This window comes from Heliangelus exortis, chromosome 1, assembly GCF_036169615.1.
Source record: "Heliangelus exortis chromosome 1, bHelExo1.hap1, whole genome shotgun sequence".
Lineage (NCBI taxonomy): Eukaryota > Metazoa > Chordata > Aves > Apodiformes > Trochilidae > Heliangelus > Heliangelus exortis.
Window position 1 is genome coordinate 62,851,717 of NC_092422.1, and position 20,788 is coordinate 62,872,504.

Sequence of the window (20,788 nt, forward strand, 5' to 3'; positions counted from 1 at the left end):
ACATAGTAATGCATAAAATAATAGGCTTTTATCTACCACAAGTGAGTGCCAAACACAGATGTTTGAAAAAACTTTAAAAAGAAATTAGAATCATGTCATGGCCCCCCAAAAAAGTAATCTTGAGAAAATAAAAAGCATTTGGGAATAATTAATGTCTCCCCTTCTTTATAGCTACCTAAAGTCTAGACATGTTGCCTCTTCTTTGGAACAGAGACCAAGACACAGCCTCTTCTCAGATGCCTTTAAACAACCCAGCCTTGGCTCCTGTTGCCTCTATAGGAGCTGCTGGATATTCAAATGCTTTTAAGTAGCCAGACATGGATTTAAGTGCTTTGCTCTACGTTTGCCAGTGGATTTGCACATGTTGTGTATTCTTTCCTGAAATGTGCTGGGACTACAGGGAACTCTTTTAAATGGGCACGGGAAGGGGAAACAAAAACTTCAGAGTGGTTGTTTTGGCCCTCGAGCTCCAGCCTCCTGTCTCTACCTCCTCTAGCCGCCTCCTTTGCTCCTTCTGCTGCTCGATGCGCTTTTGCCTCTCTGCCAGCAGCTGCCTCTTGTATTCCTCCTGCTCACGGAGCTGCTGCTCCTGTAGCAGCTGCTGTCTCCGAAGGGCCTCGGACCGTTCCTTGTTTTCCTGCTGCAGTCTCAGGAAATCACGTCGGAGGGTTGATTCTCCAGGCACATTGACAATGGAACTGCAACAAGAGGAAGTTAAAGCCTCCCGCACAATAAAGCCTGATGGGCCATTAAATACTTTTTCCAAAGCAGAGGAACATTAATAAAATATAGCACGATGTTAAATTTTAATCTCATTTCTTTCAGAGTGAAAACACTGGATGCATGTCAAATACAGGCTCTCCTCAGTGGAAGGCGTGAAATGAGGCCAAGCAAAATAAGGACCAACTCTGACACTGTGGAACCCCTGAACAATCATATTTGCCATAAATCTCCCTCCATCCAGCACTCCCTGGCTACAAGCCATATGAGGGGGAGCTTTAAAACCTTTAGCAGTCAGAGAATAGGTATTCAAACCCTTTGGTGGTGGGGTTTGCTTGGCCTGTGAGTGCTCTTAATAAGGGACGGAAATTTAGCGTGCTCCTGATTCACGGTCACAGACACATAGACTGCCCAGAGCCCTCCCAAAAGTAATTATTACCTTGGCTCTCCTTCTTGTTCAGGCACTTCCTCCTCTTCTTCCTCACTTCCACTATATTCATACTCCGTCTCATCTAATGGGAAAGAAGCAAAGGCCTGGTAGTGCTTAACTTTACTTTTAGGACAGCAGGGAGCTGCAGTAGCACCCTAGTGAACCAGTTCCTGTCCCCCTCAGTGACAAGACCACAGACCTTAGAACTCAGAAGACATATGCAACCCCATTTTCCCACACTTCTAAGGCTTTGCAGCAGACTTTCAGCAAACTCCCTAAACAACACCAGGTTTCATACATAAGACAGGACACCTGGAGAATCTTGGCACCACCTGATTGAAGAGAACAGGCTGCCTGAGATAGCTCCATAGCTCTTGCAATGGGTTCTTTGAGTCTGATTTATGGCACCATTCCACAAATGAACTACCACAGACCAAGGAAGGGAAATGCACATATGCCCATATCCTCCTAAATACTGTTTAATGCCTGTATGGAAGAGGCAGTGTCCCAGAGTGAGTAAATTTAACTTAATCTGAAAATAAACACTTGAAATTGATATTTCTCTGTAGAGGACAGAGCAAAACCTAAAAGCCCGCTGACTGTCAAAAAATGAATTAAAAAAAAAAATAACCTTTCCAGGGCTTTTGGTTGTTTGAAGCTTTTCTAGGGGTGGGATTTAGAATGCAAAGCAGGATGAAAATACGTATTTTGAACAAGCTGCAATATTTGATATTTAGAAGGTGCGTACCTTTCTCTCCTCTCTTCTTTCTGGTCCTGTCTATATGGTCCTTAAGCTGGATTCGGACTTGCCTTTCATTTGGTTGGTCACGTATAAAGGGATGCTTCAAGAGTTGTTCTGTAGAAGGTCGCTGCATGTAATTCTTCACTAGACAACCTTCTATAAAACTGAAAAACTTTTTTGACCTGAGAAAGCAGGGAGAGAAAAAACAAACAAGATCACAGGTAATATTCAGCTCAAATATTTTTTTCTGTTCTTCCTCAGTCTGTTTCCTTTCCTCCAAGAGAATCAGATCCCAAAGGATGATACAAGGTCTGTCTGCAAGTGTGCCTCCTAAACAGAGCTGACTGAATGTGCTCCAGCTGACCACCAGGCTGGCTGGACCCATGGTGATACCAACATATCGAGGTGCTTAGGCACAGCCTCCCAATAATGTGCCCTCTTTCACAGACACAATTGCCCTGAAGGGCAGGATGTATTAGTGAAGGCAAATCATGCAAACCCAGCTCTGCTACTTCTGGACCAGAGCTGGGTAGCATCCAGCTTGCTTGGAGCACGGGCAGGGCAGCTCTGCTGTGTCTCCACCTGCCCATGCTATCTAAGGGCATGTCTGCTTCAGAGCAGCTCTGCCGAAAGCCACAGGAACAGCAGCCAACATTCCCCTGCCACAAGCAGCACCAGGCTGCTTTTGTACACACCTGGGCTCACTGAGATGGGTCTACAAGAATTTAAGATTATTTGCTTTTTTTAACCTGAAGAGCCAAACACAAAAAAATCCTCGCAGAAAAACAGGTGGGTGTTGTCTGTTCAACACTTGGGGTCAAATTCTCACCAATGTAATTTTAAGGGCATGAACTGAGCAGAGTTTCTCCTGCACACCACATATAGCGACAGGGTAGGGAAAGTAGCTCAGCTGGAGCATCACTTTTCTAAATTTGTGCTTCATTCCAACTCTTGAAAGAGGACCTCTGCTGACAGAAGTCACCAAACAAACCGCTTCCCAAAATGGAAATACTCAAAACTGCACTTTTCATCATTTGGCCTATTTATTCATAACCTGCCACTGAACACACTATCAAAACAGTTCAATCACAGCAGCACTGGCTTTGGTCAGTCACTTCTTGATTGCCAGGTGCTCTCATCCTGCTCCCAACAACTCCACTACATGGTTCAGTGTAAAAACAACTGTTCCCATCCATTGCTTGGTCTCCTCTCCCAGGTTACAAGTGACAGCAAAGATTAAATGACCTCAGGTTGTGCCAGGGAAAGTTTGGATTGTATATCAGGAACAATTTCTTTACTGAAAGGCACTGGAACATGCTGCCCAAGGAAGTGGTCAGGTCACCATTCTTGGAGGTATTTAAAAGACATGCAGACATGGTGCTTAGGGACATGGTTTAGTGGTGGACTTGGTGCTGGATTAACATTGGACTGGATGATCTTTCAGGTCTTTCCCAACCACAACAATTCCACCATTCTATTCTGTTCTGTGACTCCACTTTCTCACTCTGATCTAAGAGACTGAATTCAAGGTAATTTCGCTGGGTTGGATTTTTTTTATACTTCACGACTTAAGTGTTATAATTCTAAATAAAAAGGTTAATGAAAGGCTTACACAAATACTGTACAGACATCTCTATTCCTTTAACACACACAGAAAGCAAGTATGAGAGAGGAAAAGGGATGCCTTGACAATACAAGCATATAATTAAGTCAATCCAGGAAAAGACCAATCCCAGCAAGCAAGCTGATTTTACATTATGTTGATATTGAATAGGCAGTCAAATCATTTCATTATTTTGACAGGATCACAGCATCCTGTGATCACATTCAATCTATACAAAACCTCTTTCTAGGGAGTATTTTTGTTTCATACGTGCCAGTCGTAACCAGTAACTGGGAGGAAATCCTCCGATACTAATGGATTCTTCTCAGCTGGCAAGAAGAGCACACTCAATTCCAATCGTTTAAAATAATTATAGTAAAAGCCTTCATTAGTTTTAATAGCTCCTTTCAACTTAGCAACTAGGACATCACAGTTCTGTTCTGTTTCTGTATTATGATACATCTGAGAAAACACACTGCATAGGAAGAGTGTTGAGGGAGTTAATTTTTTTAAATATCGGTCCATTTGTCACCTTAATACAGATGCTATTCTGTCAAAAAAACCAAACAAACAAAAAAACAACTTGGTTTTTATTTTCACACAATTCAAGATAAAATTTCCCTGCGACAAACAGAACTAACAACACACACTTTTTATTTTATGCTTTGATCCAGTAGTGGCTCTGAAGATAACAAGAGAGCAATGTTTGCAAACTTAAACTGCTTTACAGTTCTGTGGAAGGGGTAACGGAACAGCATGTGATGAGACACAAGAAAGCATCACACTACAAACAGGAGATAACTAATACGTACCATTTCTTGGATTTTAACCGTGGGGGAGGGTTCCTAGGTATCAGAAAGAGTGCCCTCATGGGATGCATGTCACAAAGCGCTGAGAGAAAGAAAACAAGAACAAATGGAAACATATAGATGCTGGCTTAGCTGCCCTCTCCCAATACAGTATTTTCAGCTTCCATAACCATTCCCACCATCCTGTCCCCCATACAGCACAGGCAGACAGCAACAAACTAAATGAAATTAGCCCTAAATGCTAACTCCACCGCTCAATGTGCCAAGGGCAGCCTCCAAAAGAGAAAGATCAAGGCACGGATTAACCTTCAGACTCCAGTGTGACAGGAACATCTGTGCACAGCCCTCCTCCAGCCCCAAGTCATTTAACTTATATTCCAGTCAATAAAATATTGGAAGATGATGGCAGAAGGGAAGAATGACACAGATACTGTTTCACACAAACTCCATTCCACCTGCCCTCTTGCCCCATTATGCAGACAATTAAGGCAAGATTCCTCATTTTTACGCTCCAGACTTGGAGCTTTTCTCTGCTTCAAGGCCTGATGGTTTTGAAGCATGGGAGGGTCTGTAGCCAAAAAAAAGGATTCCCTGCAGACCTGAAATACAAACCCACAACTTTTGTCCAAACAAGTCCCCTGGGTTTCAGTGGACATTTGGTGGGTGGGAGTCCATTAAGGACAGCCTGTCCTCCTGCTCCCAGGAGCAAAGCACCACAGCTGAGTCAATGCAAGGAAACAAGGAAGCAGGGAGGAAGGTTGCCCAAATAAAGATTTTAGAAGCAGGTCCCCAATTTTGACCACCTTCCTATGCTTGACCTCTTGCCCCATCAGTCTCAGCCTAAAAGATCACTGCAGGAAGAGGTAACATTTTCCACACAGCAGAAATTCAGGATAAAGAGACTGATGTGAAGAGGATTCTGGATTCAAAGATAAGGTACCACAACCCTGGCAGATAAGACCATCAGATGCCTGTGGACCTCATCAGACCCCTAAGCATAGAGATGGACTCTTCAGCCACCACTGGAGGAGGAGGAAGAGCCCACATGCCAGAAGACAGCCCAAGGCATTTACCTTGGTTATTTGCTTCCTTCTCAAATTCCCCTCTTGAGCTTTTACACAGAGGGGCCAAGCTCTGCTTCAGTTTGGAAATGAAAAAATATTGTTGTCCTGTTTCAGGCTTAAAAACCCCACAGATACAACTTTCAATTCAGAGTCACCCAGGCAATCCAATGAACTAAATTAAAAGGTACAGCAAAAAGGAGGTCAAGTGGTAGCTCAAATGCTGTTAATACAGCACTTGCTGAGGTGTCCCAGGAGCAGCTCTCACATGGGCATTAATGCAAACATGGAATTAGGAAGAAAAAAAAACAATAAAAGCTAAACCAACATACCTCATAAAACATGAATCAAAACAAGAGTGTTGTGCTTCAATTTATAAATTTAACATTAACAACAGGAAAAAAAAATAGACAATGACTATAATAAAATGACCATTTTTTAGCCAGGAAAACATTAATATGTAACTTCAACACAATTATTTCAAAGGCAGATTTCAAGCTGGGCTGTGGTGTTGTGGTTGTATTTGTGTAAAAAAACCACAATTAATTAACTCAATCTTAGGTACCTCAGACTGATACTTTTTAAATACAGAGGTCCAGTTAAGGCTGCTAGTTCAGTAAGAACTTTCATAAAAATTACCAATGAAAGAAAAAACTAATTTATTTTCTTTTAAAATCCTTCAGTCCTCTCCACATGTATCAGCTGTTTGCCTTCATATTCAGAGGAATAAGTATGTGAGGGAACAATAAGCTATAAAAAGTTGTGCATTTTTAGTTTCTGGCTTTCTGTCTCAAAAATACCCATATCAACTGATGAGCATTATCAAGCCAAGATCAATATTCCCTGTGTTGAAGACAAGATTTACAGTTTGAGTGATGCTAAGGAAGATCAACACTACCCATTGAGTGGAAACAAAAGGAGAAGTAATGTTAGCATTACCCAGACTGAGGAAAAGCCAACACAGAAACAATGGCTAGAGATGTTTTTTTCATTAAGGTCGATTTTATTGAGGCTCTACTGCCCTTCTCCTCAGCTGAGGTTTCAGCATCCCAGGCCAGGCCATACACAAATTAGGACACAACACCAGAAAACAATATAGTACCCACAGGAAGGAAGTCTGATGCTCTATTAGCATCCAAATATTCCTGTTATAGAAATTAAATTGCTGTAGTCTGCACTGTAGTGCTTAAGCACTATCCTATCTTTATCAAAAGCGTTGCTATTTATGGGATTTTTATATTTATAGGGCAGGCAAAAACCAAAGAGAACAGAAATAACGTAAGGATCCTTTCAGAAACCTCAAAACCAGGTTTAGATTACAACCAGCACCTCCCAAGTATAGGTTTCAGCCTTAATCATCCCACTGGAGAAACACACATATCACTTACGGGGAGCTCCTTCTGCCATCTCTATGGCTGTAATGCCGCATGACCAAAGGTCACTCTGCATAAAAAGAGGGAGACCATATGTTAGTAGGTGGATTTACCCATTCAGACAGTATGAGTACTATTTACAGAGGCCCTGTAGGTGAGACTGAAACCAAATACCACAGCTATTTAAGTAGTATAAGCTGCTTTTTTTTTTTTCTTGTAACAGTATCAGAAAACTCTACTTGTCATATAACACATACATGTATGCACAAATCCATGTGTGTATTCATACAAAGCATGGTAACAACCCTTTCTAATAACACATAAAAACATACATTATGACAGTAAAGAATACACGCCCAAAATCTAGGTCTATGAAACAAAAGAATTTTCAATATTACTTTGTTTACAAAAGGACTGAACATTTCTTACAGTAGATTCACAGAAAACACTCAGTCCCCCAAAGAAAAGATGGAGAAAAAGAAGACTGTGGGGCAAAAAAACCCAAAACCTAGAAGGTCTGTTTCAGTATCTAAAACAGCAAACAAATACAGATTAGTGGAATAAACCAAGTCCTAATTCCAGTCCCAGTAATCAAGTAACTGCCGTATATAGGGGGACAGCTGGAAGAGGGTGGCTTTAGGTTAGACATTAGAAAGAAATTCTTCAGTGTTAAGGTTTGGTTAAGGTTAAGGAGAGACACTTGAGCAGGGTGCCCAGGGAGGCTGTGGGTGCCTCAACCATGGAAGTGCTCAAGGCCAGCTTGGGAAGCATCCCTACCCATGTCAGGTCCTTTCCAACCCAAACCATTCTATCATTCTGTGAACAGCCATCACTGCTAGAATTGCAAGAAGCCTCTGTTGGACACTTTGCTCAGAGCCAAAGCAAACGTTCCTCTGCTGCCATCTCAGCTTTCCTTGAAATGCTATGGAACAAGAATCCTCCAGTGGCAGCCTTTCAAGGCACCATCTCTGGCCAGATCTCTGACTAGGAAGAGTCCCCAGGAGGGTCAAACAGGGGCAGGAGCTGGAGGAGTCCTGGTGAGGCACCAACTCCACAGACTGCCACAGATGTCCCAAGAAGGCTGATGAAAAAGAGCTGTTCTTGAGCAAAGCAGTCTTAATTTCTGGTCACAGTAATGACTTTAAAAAAAAAAAATTGTCAAAACTAATATGCAAATAAGCTCTTTTTGAACTACAAACAGAGAGGCACTTCTAATATTGCATTTAAAAACCCATCAAGGCAATCTTCTTTTCTCTTGGTCCAGCCAAGTCATTTAAGCTAAACTGCTCAGAGTTGTGATTTTAGAAAATTGTTCAGCCATAAATTTTTGCGGGGAGAGCCCAACAGCCCCTACCAGGAACAACAAACGTGTTTTCAGAGGCATTAGAAGTTATTTGTCACACCATTACTGCATTAACAAATACTGCAGAGTGGTTTTCCTTTATTAGATCATTTAATAGCTACCCTCCTTCCTCTCCTAGTAACTCCATCCATAAAGTTACAAAGCATTCTCCTTTTAGTACAATGAGCTGATGGATGTAAGAGGTAACTGAATCAAGAGAAATAGCATCAATCTGAGCAGTCTTGGGTACAAAAACACCAATTCAAATAATCTGGGTTTTAAAAATAGTTTTAGACATACACAAACATACTGATAGCTAAAACCATTATCAATCTCAGCAAATTGGTGTAATTGACATTCATCTCTAAAGTTCATTGTAAGGCCTTAATCACAGGCTTTCTGATATCTTTGCTGCTCTTCCTGGTTAAACACTGGAGGATCTGCATTAGTCTAAATGAAGATTTTTTTTTTAAAAAATCAAAAACTAATTGTCAAAATTTTTCTTTCCTTGAGCTTTAACTAAAGCAAGCAGAGAAGAACTTAAAAATACAGGAAGCTATCAGTAGAGAAATTCAACTTTAAATACACTTACATAACATTCTTAAAGGTAGTGTAAATACCATCAAGCCAATTATGGTTTTACAGTAATTAAATCTTAGGTTTGCAGCAAACTATGTAAAAAAGAATATCTTTGTTGAGAACAGTTGTGAAGGATAATTTTTATCAACATGTGCATGTATCCTGAAATTGGGGATAGGTCCAGTTTAAAGAGTTCCTTCTGTACTTTACTGGCTCTCCAGACGGTGGTTCTATTTAAGGCAACTCCTAAAATGCATTGTTCTGGGTTACTACAATAACTGGGACACAGTCTAACACAATTTAAAGTACAATCATTATACAAATTGAGAACATGAATGTTCTCAGTTCTTTTTCACCTTTTCTGAGCACCTGCAGCACATTGGTGTCCCACCCTTTATGTCTCAAGGCTATGAAAATACAAGTCACAGTAACTGTTAAAGGTCACAATCTGGCAGCGACCCATACCTTGTACTCCTGTAATAAGTATACGTACATCTACATAAAATAATATTACTCCTACAAAGCATAAGAAGTCCCCAAAACTGCCATTGTTTATGGACATTCATGCTGCAAGTGTAGGGTTTGTGCATACTGGGTTGGGGTTTTTTTCTGTGAACAGAACTCTTACTCTGTAATCATATGTAGCATCTGGATTTTCATCACAGGCAATAACTTCTGGAGCCATCCAGTATGGAGTTCCAATAAAAGTATTTCTCCTGCCAACTGTCCTGTCCAGCTGAGCGCTCACACCAAAATCCACTGCGGGTGGGAAAAGAGTAAAATAAAATAAGAGGAGAAAAATAATGCAGAGATTACTTCTGTAAGGTGATTTGGAAATAAAACCCTGTGGATGTTCCATGTGGGAGGACCATGCTGAGGAGAAATATGATGATTAATACTGAAGAAGCTGAGCCTTCGTGCTTCACATGAAATGTGCTTGGGCCACAAATGTCAAGAGACACAGTGGCATATGAGCACCTCTCCTGTACCTCTCACTGGTCTGCCTGTAAAGAAGGGAGAGTTCAGTTGAAAAAAATACTGCCAGAAGGCTGAGGAAGGGCTATCCCATTCCCAAATGGTAAAGCCAAGCCCCTTGGCCTGTACAGAGGGAGCTGCTTCCCAAAGGTCTCTCTCGATGCTATGGGAAAACCACATGTGCAAATGCTTGTCCTTTTCATCTGCCCAACTTTCCTGCTCTAAAATCAGTCAGCAAAAACAACCTGTTATTCAGCAAATTGTTCTCTGCTCTAATGCACAGAGCAGATAGGAGCAGAAGATGAGGATTGTTCAAGAGGAGCTAACACTGAGCAGACATGCACGCAGGCTGCAAAAGAGATGCCCATTTCATTATAGGGCAATTACACTGCAAGTGTGTTTTCTTCTCTCCAGTACTCCCTGCTCAAGACAACAGTGATACATTCCTTTCTACTCCAGTAACTGCATCTGCTCTAGGAGAGCTGTGTCAGCTTCACTCATCCATCATCTGAGCAACACTGACAAGACGAGCTTGGTGGGAGCAACTGTTTGGGAGCTACCGTGCTCCACTTTGGACCACAAGGAGGAAAGTTCTCCTGAGAGCTTCCTCCTCCAGCAGCCAGGACATCTTTCCATGCCTCGTGCTGCAGGAAGGTGTAATGCAAAACAGAAGGGATGTGGGCTGGGTAGGAGGGCTTCAGCATGGCTCTATATTTAACCAAAAAAAAAAGGTGGCAAATGTAGCATGATACACACACAGAAGGTTAAAGTGTGCAGTAACTAGAAGAGACAGATTAGAGAGAAGAAAAAAAAGAGTTTGTCCACTTGGGAAGGAGAGAAGGGACCAGAGATGAGCAAGGTTTTAGGGCAGGCATGCCAGAGCTAGAACTGCATTTTGAACTTGATGCCACAGCCCCTTCAAGAGTGCTGTCCAGATCGTGCTTTTGTGTCCAGAACTGACACAGCAGGTGCCATTTTAATTAAAGCCAAATAAAAGAGTGACTCCCATCACTTCCTGAGTCCAGAATAAAGGGACTAAGAACCAACACAAGTCACGCACAGCTCAGTGAGAGGCACAAAAATGGTCCCCAATTCCGGCATGAAATCCAACATCTTTTAACAATGCAAGTCAGTTTCAGGAAGCAAGAGGAAATCTACACAGGGCCTCAATTCACAGAGGAGCAGTGACAGAGTGCACACACTACAGAACATGTCACAGGGCTCTTAGAGGACAAAATCAGTTTGGGAACATTAGAAAAAAGGCTCAGTAAATGAGGAAGTGGATGTGCTTGCCTACTTACCAAGTTTCACTTCTGCATTCTCTGTTAACAACACGTTTTGCCCTTTGATATCCCTGTGAATCACATGGTGGGCATGAAGATGTGCCAACCCCTGCATTTAGAAAAGGAGAGGACATTCAGAGTTAGGCTCTTGGCTTAGCAACATACTACCCATAACCAGCACCCCCAAAACTACAGCACTGGATCTCAAGCTCTTGCTCAGTACCTGAGTGCGTGTGACCTGTGGGAACCTTGTAGCAGCACATTACCTCCAGAATTTTTGGTATCAGAGCAGAGACCCAGGTCTCAGGTCAGTCACATACTGTACCTAAATACAGTCCAACATGTGCACTGCACTCAGCTGTCACATGAATAAGGTTCAGCTCCCAGAAAGTCTCCATGCAAGGACACTTTCAATGACACCAGCATCAGTGTACATCACTGTCATCCTACACACAGAGGGTCACACAGAATTTAGTCTGGGAAAGAGGGTGGACGGAGAAAGGAGGCAACATCAGCATGCATGTATGCACCTCTGAAGGACAGTTGATGACAAATAAAAAGTCTGCTGCAAGGCTGCAGTTCTCTTCTCTAGACTCCATAAATATGAAGCTAGATTAATTGTTCCTCAGGAAAAAAAAAAAAAACCATGCACAAGAAAAAAAAAAAGCATGAGCATTATTCTTTCCAAAGGAAACAAAACCTCCTGGCATACGGTGCTTTTTGTTGAGACAGCACCTGGATGCATGCCCCAAAGCGTTAGCCATGTGGAGGGAGGGCTGAGGAAGACATATGTTGCATTTTACTCTCTAATGTAATTGGGAGAACAACAGGCAACCCTCTTAGCAACTGCCTGTATTTTGGTTTCTCCTCAACTCTCTGCTCGGAAAATTGCAGTCTCCGGTGGGATCGCCTTGCTGTTCGTGTTGCCCTTACAGCCTTTTAATGTTTTATGAAAAATAAAGAAATAGAACCTTTACAGCTGCAAGAGGTTAAGAGAGTAGTGGTTGCTGTAGAGAAATATTTCCTAACACATGTTGTTCATTAAATGATCATTTACCAGTTTGCCTACATAACCATTCCCTATTTTCTTTTTGAAAAACAATTAATGAGCATGACAAGAAAACCACCATCAGTGCAGCTCCCCCTCACGTGGCCCAAGCAAATCAAATTGAATGTCTGATGTCCCCAAGACCCTTGCTGATGATAAGCGTGGTCTTATTTTTCACAGGAACAAAGGCTTTTCCACAGCTTTACACAGGTCACTTTTTAAAGCCTTCTTCTATGCCAACCCAGCCAGAGAGATCATGGTCTGTTCTCTCCAGGGTACCATATAACCTTACTGCAAAAACACATTTGGGTTTGTGGAGGGAAGAGATGGAGAGGAACATCTCCACTCTCCTGCAGAACCCAAGCTTCCCCAATCACACAGGGATCCACTGGGTCAACCCTCACCTTTGCCTCATCACCTGCACCAATCTTTGGCCCTTTAGATCACTTTAACTTTCTGTTACACAACAGAAAGTCTCTGTCTCTGACAAACTTGGTGTCAAATCAGGTTTTGCAATGTCTTGTATGTGACTCAAGCATTCCTTTTTTCCAGATAATCCAGTTCCTGCTGGCAAGCAATTAGGGCTCCTTTTGCAAATCTCTCACAGGAATGAGAAAACAGCTTTCACCTAACTCTTTTTAGAGGTAAATACTTCTTTCAGTCTTCTCAGCAATCATGACTACTTCACCTAAGGAGAACCCAGGATGAATGCAGTATGGCATGCAATACTTTCAAAGTGACACAGTTCTCAAATCAAGCGTAAGAGCAGTCCAGCAGAAGTTACCTTTCCTCATATTAAAGCATGCTATCTGTTTGATTTGAAATACAACCATCGGTAGGTATTCAACTTTTCTTCTCCCTCATAAACAACTTAAAAGGAGCCAGCCCAAACGCCAGCAGCAAGACTCTCTCCCCTAGCATTTGGAACTAGAGGAAGAGACCAGAATTGTGTATCTCCCTCCTCATCTTAAAAATCTCCAATGCAGAGTAAATGTATAATACTGACAACAGCAGTATTGATTTCTGCAAAAGTCAGTGGTGGCTTCCTTTAATGTAAAGCCCTCAGAACTTCATTTATGATGAGGCAATTGAGCAAGCATACTGTGTAGCGATATGGGTAGGAGGCAATTTGTCTTACAAAGAAGCACGAGGAAAATCATACCAGATTTATTGAGCACAACAAACAAATGTCAATTCAAAAAGCACTTAAACGGTACCAACTGGAAATTAAGTATTAAGAGTAATTAGTTAAAGCTTCAGTTTTAGAAAAACTAGTAAGTGCCATCTCTCTTCTGAGTAACTTTTGCAGCACTGTTTGCTAGTACTCTACAGCACACAGCCACAAACAACACAGCTACTTGCTCTAGACTGGCTACAGGAGTACACAATCTGCAAGCATGCTGAAGCACAGAAGTCCTGACTGCTGGCCTGAGCCAAAAACTCCTTCCTCCACAGATATGATTAGGAGCAGACAAAGACTGCTCCAAGCACATTTGGAAAAGTCCATTCTGTACCCTCTGAGTACTGTGTCCAGCCCTGGAGCCCCCAGCATGAGAAGGGTGTGGACCTGTTGGAGCGTGTCATGAGGAGGGACATAAAAATGATGAGAGGGATGGAGCACCTCTCTGATAAAGAGAGGCTGAGGGAGCTGGGGTTGTTCATCCTAATGAAGAGAAGGCTTGGGGGGACCTAATAGCAGCCTTCCAGTACCTGAAGAGGGCCTACAAGAGGAAAGCTAGGGAGGGACTTTGTACAAGGGCTTGTAGTGAGATGGCAAGGATTAATGGTTTTAAATTGGAAGAGGGGAGATTTAGGTTAGAGATTAGGAGGAAATTCTTTAAATTTAGTGTGAGGGTGGTGAGACACTGGAACGGGTTGTCCAGGGAAGCTGTGGAAGCTCTAAAGGCATTCAAGGCCAGGCTGGATGGGGCTCTGAGCAACCTGATATAGTGGGAGGTGTCCCTGGCCATGCAGGGTGGTTGGAACTGGACAATCTTTAAAGTCCTTTCCAACTTCAACCATTCTATGATTCTGTGAGCCTCATGCTTGTCAACAATGGCGTCTTACAGACACTGTTTCAGAGCTTCTGCAACGGGGAAGGTCACTGGTTCTTCCGCTGGCTTCTCGTGACTAAAAATTGCTATTTTCTGCAAGGCTGCTCTTACACTACAGTACAACTCACAGCTAGTTAAATGATGTGGAGTAGACATCTATCAGCTCCTACACACTCTTCTAAGTGATGACATGGGTAATGGAACTGATCAGAGAACAGCTTCTTGCAGAAATTCAAGCTAGACTACATCTCTGTTAGACTGTTTCTGTGTTTTTCAGTGGAGTAGACTATTTTACTTACCCTGAGAATCTCCCTGGAGATATATGCTATCCAGTCTTCTTTCAGTGTATTCCCTTTTGTGTTCTTCACAAGGTCTGTGATAGAGCCTGCTCCACAAAACTCCATAACAAGCTGCAAAGCATACAACCAACATTAAACACAGTCCCCAGCTGTCTAGCAAAGCAAAATAATCAGGTTGCAGCACTGATTTGGGAAACCCTTGTGAAGCAGAGAATATAATTTATTTTACATCTCTGCCTGGAAAATGGATTCAAACCAAGTGTCTCCAATGTGTGTCAGACATATAAGGAATATGTCTCACATTAGTTACTGCATTTTCAAGGACTGATTTAATCATTGTAATTTAATGCTGGGAATCTGGATTTGCTCAGCTATGCAAAATGCATTAGCAACAACAGAAGTTACAGCACAGCCAGTGCTGAAGGAATCAAACTGATCACACCATTGCAACACATCTTATTCTTTAAAACTCTCATTTATTTATGAGAACATGCACTGTTGCCTCTGTACCCTGCCATTTCAAACCCAAGCTTCAATCCTCTAAAGGGTATAGATGGGGTGGGATGAGAAACGTAATGGGTACAATTCTCAAGTGCAGCTTTCTTTTTAGAGCTACACATCCTAACTTTTCAGCTCATCTGCCATGTTCCCATTAAACATTTTACTATCCATCTGGGAAGTGGGGAAAAAATGTTACCTAAAGAGCAAATCCATTACTAATAGCAAATCTTGGTTAGGCCCTCCTCTTAAGGATACATGATTAGCCTATGTGATTCACTTATCTATCTCTTCAGGCAAGCACCAAATTCTAGTTTGTCTTTCCATAATGTGGTACTTCTGTCACCATCAAACTATATCCCAAAGGGAAAGATTTATGCACATGCTTGAGAAATATGTGCTCACCCACAGTTGGTCGTCATGTCCTGGAGGACTTTTCTTAATGAAAGCACCATAATAAGTTGCAATATTTCTATGATGAGAATATTTCTTTAGCATATTAATCTCCAGTTTGATTTCTTCTTCTTCATCCTTTGAAAAGAAAAAAAAGAGGAAAAAATGTTAAATAAATCATGCATGTGGTATAGTAAACATATGTTTTCTTTGTTTATTTCCTCTTCTCTTTCACACAAGTTGATTTTTCACAAGTTCAATTTATACCAGCATCACGGTGAGTGAACACACCCATGTTCACCCCTTTTTACTAAGATGGTCTGTAGCAGAAATTTACTTTTCGGTGCTATAAAAAAAGCAAAAGAAGAACTGCATCCAATGGTAGAGCAGGGCAGGATCTGTTTAGAAAACTTTTAATACCTTAAGCAAGTACATAACTAGAAGGCTTTCCTTCTATGCAACCTGGAGAACTAGAAAACCAGAAAAATCTGTTCATTTATGATAGAAGAGTATTATTCCTATCTTCTTTATTTTTTTCCTTTAATTTTGAAAATTGCAACCAGTTCCATTTAAATGCCAGACAGTGGGTAAGTGCAGCTGGCTGCCCTCCAAGACGAGTCGCCCCACATTGAGGACCACGGGGTCCCGCCATGGTACCAGCATGAAGCTGGTAGAGGAAAGCAAGAGGTGGAGGTCAGGAATTCCCCTCAATGTGCAGACAAGGCGTCTGTCTTGTGTACAAGTTTCCTCCTCCTCCATCTGTGTCCATGGAGGAAGAGCAAGTGCATCAGGAAGAAAGGGCCGGAAGGCTGGGTGGTAAACAGGATGCTGGGACACAAAGGCAAAGGAAGGATTTCCCCCTGGCTCCCCCCCCGCCGGCCTCAGCAAGTTGCCAAGCAGAGAGCAGCTCAGGTGAAGGGAGGTCATCCCTTCAAAGAGCTGAAATGGGTAATGCTATGCAACATAGCTCCTTAAAACCACCCACAATTTGCTTTTGAAGTGACGGTGGGACGCAAGAAAGGATCCGTGCATGCTTTGAGGTGATGTCTAAGCAGGCAGCCAGCAGAAAGAGGAGGAGGAGGAGGAGGAGCAGACAGCATCCCACCACCAGTGCACTCCCCCAGCTCTGCCTTACCACACCTCGACTGTGGGAGCCCCTATCCAGCACCTCTCAAAGCAAGGAATGGAAGGACAGCTATTTTACCTGTTTAGGCACCATCTCCATTTGCTCCACAACTTTTTTAGCCTTAGATATTCCGAGGGAAAATGTCTACCTTAAATTGGTTCCAGGAAGAAACTGAAACCTCTGTTCCCTAGGGTGCCTGCCTGATGGAAACGGTAGCACGTATTTTGATTATCTTGTACTGTCAAAGCTGATTACATGAGAAAATTTCAAGCCTTAAACTTCCTTGCAATTTGTACCACACTAGCAATCAAATATCCCATTCATGACATATGCAGATGTTAACACTAAGTACACTTTAACTATTTGTACACACTGGCACGCATGGCTTTAGCAAAAGAAACCACCCTCTGCTACAAAGCAAAAAGTTGTTTCAAATACACTGATGGTGAGATGCAGTGCTTACTCATAAATTATTATAATTCCCTAAGTGTACCAGGGATAAACTATTCTTCAGTCTTTCCATGATATATCTTTAAAGAAAAATACTATGTATTTCTGAACAAAATAGTAAAATACTTGTAAATCAAAGCTTCCAGTGAACAGCAGCCTTGGAAGAAAGTGTTATCAAAGAAGCTTTTTGAGCCAAAAGCTAACTCAGTGCTTCCTCAGCTGCTTCTGTTGTCCTTGTTGTTGGGTGTTTTTTTAATTTATGCAGACCACATGCAAACGACTACTAGAAACTACCACACTGAACTTTGAATTTAGGAAAAAAAAAAAAAAAAAAAAAAATCCTGTAATAGGACCTTTTATAAACTTGATGGTTTGGGACTTGATTGCTGATGGGTTAATATGCATAATTGGATTAATTTGCTATTGTGTACTGACTTTTTCTATAAAAATTATTTCCTGTCCTCAGTGCATGAACACAATAGCTTCTACTCTACAATAGGCAGTATGTCCTAAAGGTTGTCCACATTTATTTATTGTACAAACAGCCAAAATCACAACACTTAGACAGGATCTATTTCTGCAAAGTAAGAGATAAAAAACACTTCTCAAAAAAAAAAAAAAAAACAACAAACCAACAAAGAACAAACAGAAACCACAAAAAGATGCACACAGCCAGAACAGACTTCAGACAGCTACTGCTCTTTCAGTTTTTCCCTGTGGCTCTGAGACAGCACCTGCTCAAGGGCCTGCAGCAACCCCAAGTAACAACCTTAACTAAGGCTAATAATGGTCCTAAACTCCTATTTCAGCTGTCATTGGGCATTTGTCCACAACTTGAACAGTGTCTCAGCTACAGATTCCAGCCGACCAAACTAAATGGATTCAGTAATTCTTGCCAGGCTTTGGAAGATACCATTTACTGAAGTGTGGATCAATATCTGCCTGGCACAGAGTCCTGAAGACTCTGTGGCGACAGTAACTATCATGAGAATTAATCAGTATGGAGAAAGCTGCCCCACCACTGTGGTACAGCATTTGGTGTAAGATTTAATAAATAAATAAAAAATAATAATTAAAAAAAAAAAAAAGTTGGCCAGACCAAAATTGTTCTGTTCCAGATTCAAGATATTTCTTTTTTTCTACAGTACAGTTGATTTCACCCCAGTGTGGACATCCAAAAGAGAATAAACAATGTGCGCCCTACTGGTGTTTACTTCTCCCCACTAACTACAAAAGGAGGATGAGGTCACTAGCCAAGATCCAGACACCAATTTTGCAGATGTCTTGCATCAGGGCGAGATAAATCCCACCCAAAAATCTCACCGGATAAGACTGTTTCCGCACAGGTCATCTTATGGACACATGTGCCCCAAGAAGGGCAGGGATCCTCCTGTGCAGAGGGACATGTCTCAGCAGCCTCCCAGGATCTGGATGGGATTTGGATGGGATTTGGACGCTTGGTGTGAGCCAGCCTCAGGGGCAGAAGGTCCCTCACACCACCCCTGCCAGCAGTCCCTCCGGTAGCAGAGGCGCCAGGATCACAAAGAGGGAAAATTAAAACCAATTGAGGGGAGAGACTGTCATTCTCATGAAGGAATACAAAAGTACATCCTTTTTTCTTGGCGGAGAGAGGCAGCTGGTGAGCCCTTCCTAGTGATTTTATGCAGCTGGCATCAATTACCACTTTAAGCCATTATCTGTGGATACAAACTCCCATTGAAACCTTCTTTGTCTGGCCTGTGATGGGGCTGGTGTAAGTGTTTTATACTCATACATTCTCTGTCTGTTTGTGACAGCACGTCTGATTACTAGTAATTTGTGCAGTAAGCTATACTTTTGCAAGACTCACGTGGTTAAATCAAGCTTGGAGCGGCTTTCCTCTCCTTTTCCATGTGTTTCCCTTCAGAGATTAAATGGACATGTCAGCATCACTAGGGATTTCTAACCACAACACTGTTTTATCAAAACTACTTCGCCTGTAAGATTACAAACTGCATGTGACGCTTGATCAGAAATCCACCTACTCAGATAATTTCTGACCATTTGAATTAGCAGATTAAAAATAAACCCAGGCATGTTAACTCTCAACATGCCATCTAAGGGTGCCCAACTAGCTGTAGCACAAAGTCACCACACTGCTTGCTCTTCCATTCATCATTGCACGCTAAATATCAGATTATTTTTTTGCATACAGACAGCAAATCCATGATTTGTTATTTTCATTACATCACCATTTACAAAAATGTGTTGACTTAAGTATCTGAATGATTTAGATGTCTGACTGGAGTAGCTCCCAATCAAATAAAAGCTACTATTCTGTCTAAGAAATGTTAATTTAGACAGCTCGATTATGCCATTTCAGCACATTTTACAAAGGTAAGCCCCCTGAATCATTACTGCCAGAAAATCCTGCTTATTTACACAAATTCTTAGAAGATGGGGAATTCAGAAGCCCTTTGCTGGACATCATGGTAGGGAGGGAGGAGGGAACTAAAGCACTAGAAGTGCCAGAAGCAGGGGGGACATAACCAAAGGAAAAGAAAAAGCCCTCCATACATGCTCCATTTTTATATATTTCCCTAAATGTAATTTTCTAGGTGCCTCAGGAGATCAAGCAAAACAGGTGAAATAACAGTGTTTTCCAAGCAGTATAGAATAAGAAAACTATTTCAGAAGTTACATTTAAAAAACAAACAACAAAATACTTATAGGTTCAGTGAGGAAGTAACCCAGGACATATAAGAGGTGACTTTCCATCCACATTCCTCTGGATGGAATAGCTGCCTGACCAGCTCTTTTGGATAGCTGTTGATTCTGCCCTCTCTAAATGATTTTATTTCCCTAGTAGTACAATGAGGGGAAACATGAATGAGGAAACACAGCCAAGCAAGGATAAAACAAAACAATGTTCTGTGATGTAGGTAACAGCAAGTTTATCTCCCTCCAGATGATTTATATGCTGCCCTAAAACAGTCTACGGAGGAACACAAATCAGTTCCTTCAGTAACTTTCCTTTCTGATTTAAGAAATGAGACAGTGACAAATATTAGCTCTCCCAAAGAGCATCCAGTCATTTTAAGCTACAATGAAGTGATTTAAGAATTAACACCAGTACCCAGCAGTGGAAAGCCACAGTACACAGGCAAAAGGGCATGGGGAAAGGGAAGTCTCCAAGTCTCCTTTGCTTTCCCAGTGCTGCTCACAAAGCTCTGCCTGCATGCAGAACAGCTGGTGACACTCTGCCTGGGGCTTCAGAGTGCACTGAGCTGCTGAGGATCACAAGCCCCAGCAGTGGCTTGTGGGATTTGGGAATCTTTAAATCATGGGAGAGCTGGGATCTGTGTGGAGGGGCAGGCAGCAGCCTCAGCCCAACATTTGGAGGGGAAAGGGACTGCTAATCCATGGACACTCAGAGTCATGGAGAGGCACTAAAATGATGATAACTTGGCCTTTCTCCCCCTGACACTGAAGAAAAACAGGAGAAGCCCACAAAAAACAGGATTTTTTCCTTTCTGCTTCCTCTCACTTTTTATTTCTCCTCTCCACCCACATTGGATGAAAAAATAATGGAAAAAAAAATTTTTGAAAGGCCAAAAAGGTACCAAACACAGCGATAAATCATGCCATCAACTTCTGCAAACCACCATTCTGCTTCTGTGTCGCATCCTCCCTCCTCTCTGCCACCCCAGACCTGGCCAGCATCCATTCAGAGCTGAAAACTGCACAGGAGAGGGAAAGTCTGAATAGCGCCCAGCACAAGAGGTGACCTTTTGTGGTGCTGGAATCCGTAATATATACACTCGTTAATAAAGTTCTCACACACGAGGGAGACGTTCTGGCGAGAAGCATTGGGGCAGTGTTGCACACAGTGCAGTATTTGAACGGGGAGCTGTGGCATTGCCTCCAAGCTGGGAAGAAGATTGTAATTTGGGGAGGAACAGGAGCAATGAGACTCCGAGCACCAAGCAAGTGCCTTCCAAGGTGGGAAATTGGGATAAAGCAG

At 42.1% G+C, this 20,788-nt stretch overlaps 1 protein-coding gene across 10 annotated transcripts in view; it reads right to left on the minus strand.

Annotated features, from left to right (window-relative positions):
- The window catches only part of MAP4K4 (mitogen-activated protein kinase kinase kinase kinase 4), a 164,369-nt gene that overhangs the window by 43,004 nt on the left and 100,577 nt on the right, over nt 1–20,788 (minus strand). For all 10 annotated transcript variants that reach the window (XM_071745064.1, XM_071745053.1, XM_071745062.1 and 7 more), the window contains exons 4-12: nt 15,222–15,347; nt 14,319–14,429; nt 10,936–11,026; nt 9,288–9,418; nt 6,754–6,808; nt 4,308–4,386; nt 1,899–2,074; nt 1,160–1,232; nt 488–698 (exon numbers count right to left, since the gene is read on the minus strand). In XM_071745064.1, the coding sequence (XP_071601165.1) occupies nt 488–698; nt 1,160–1,232; nt 1,899–2,074; nt 4,308–4,386; nt 6,754–6,808; nt 9,288–9,418; nt 10,936–11,026; nt 14,319–14,429; nt 15,222–15,347 (1,053 nt within the window). The remainder of the gene's footprint in view (nt 1–487; nt 699–1,159; nt 1,233–1,898; nt 2,075–4,307; nt 4,387–6,753; nt 6,809–9,287; nt 9,419–10,935; nt 11,027–14,318; nt 14,430–15,221; nt 15,348–20,788) is intronic.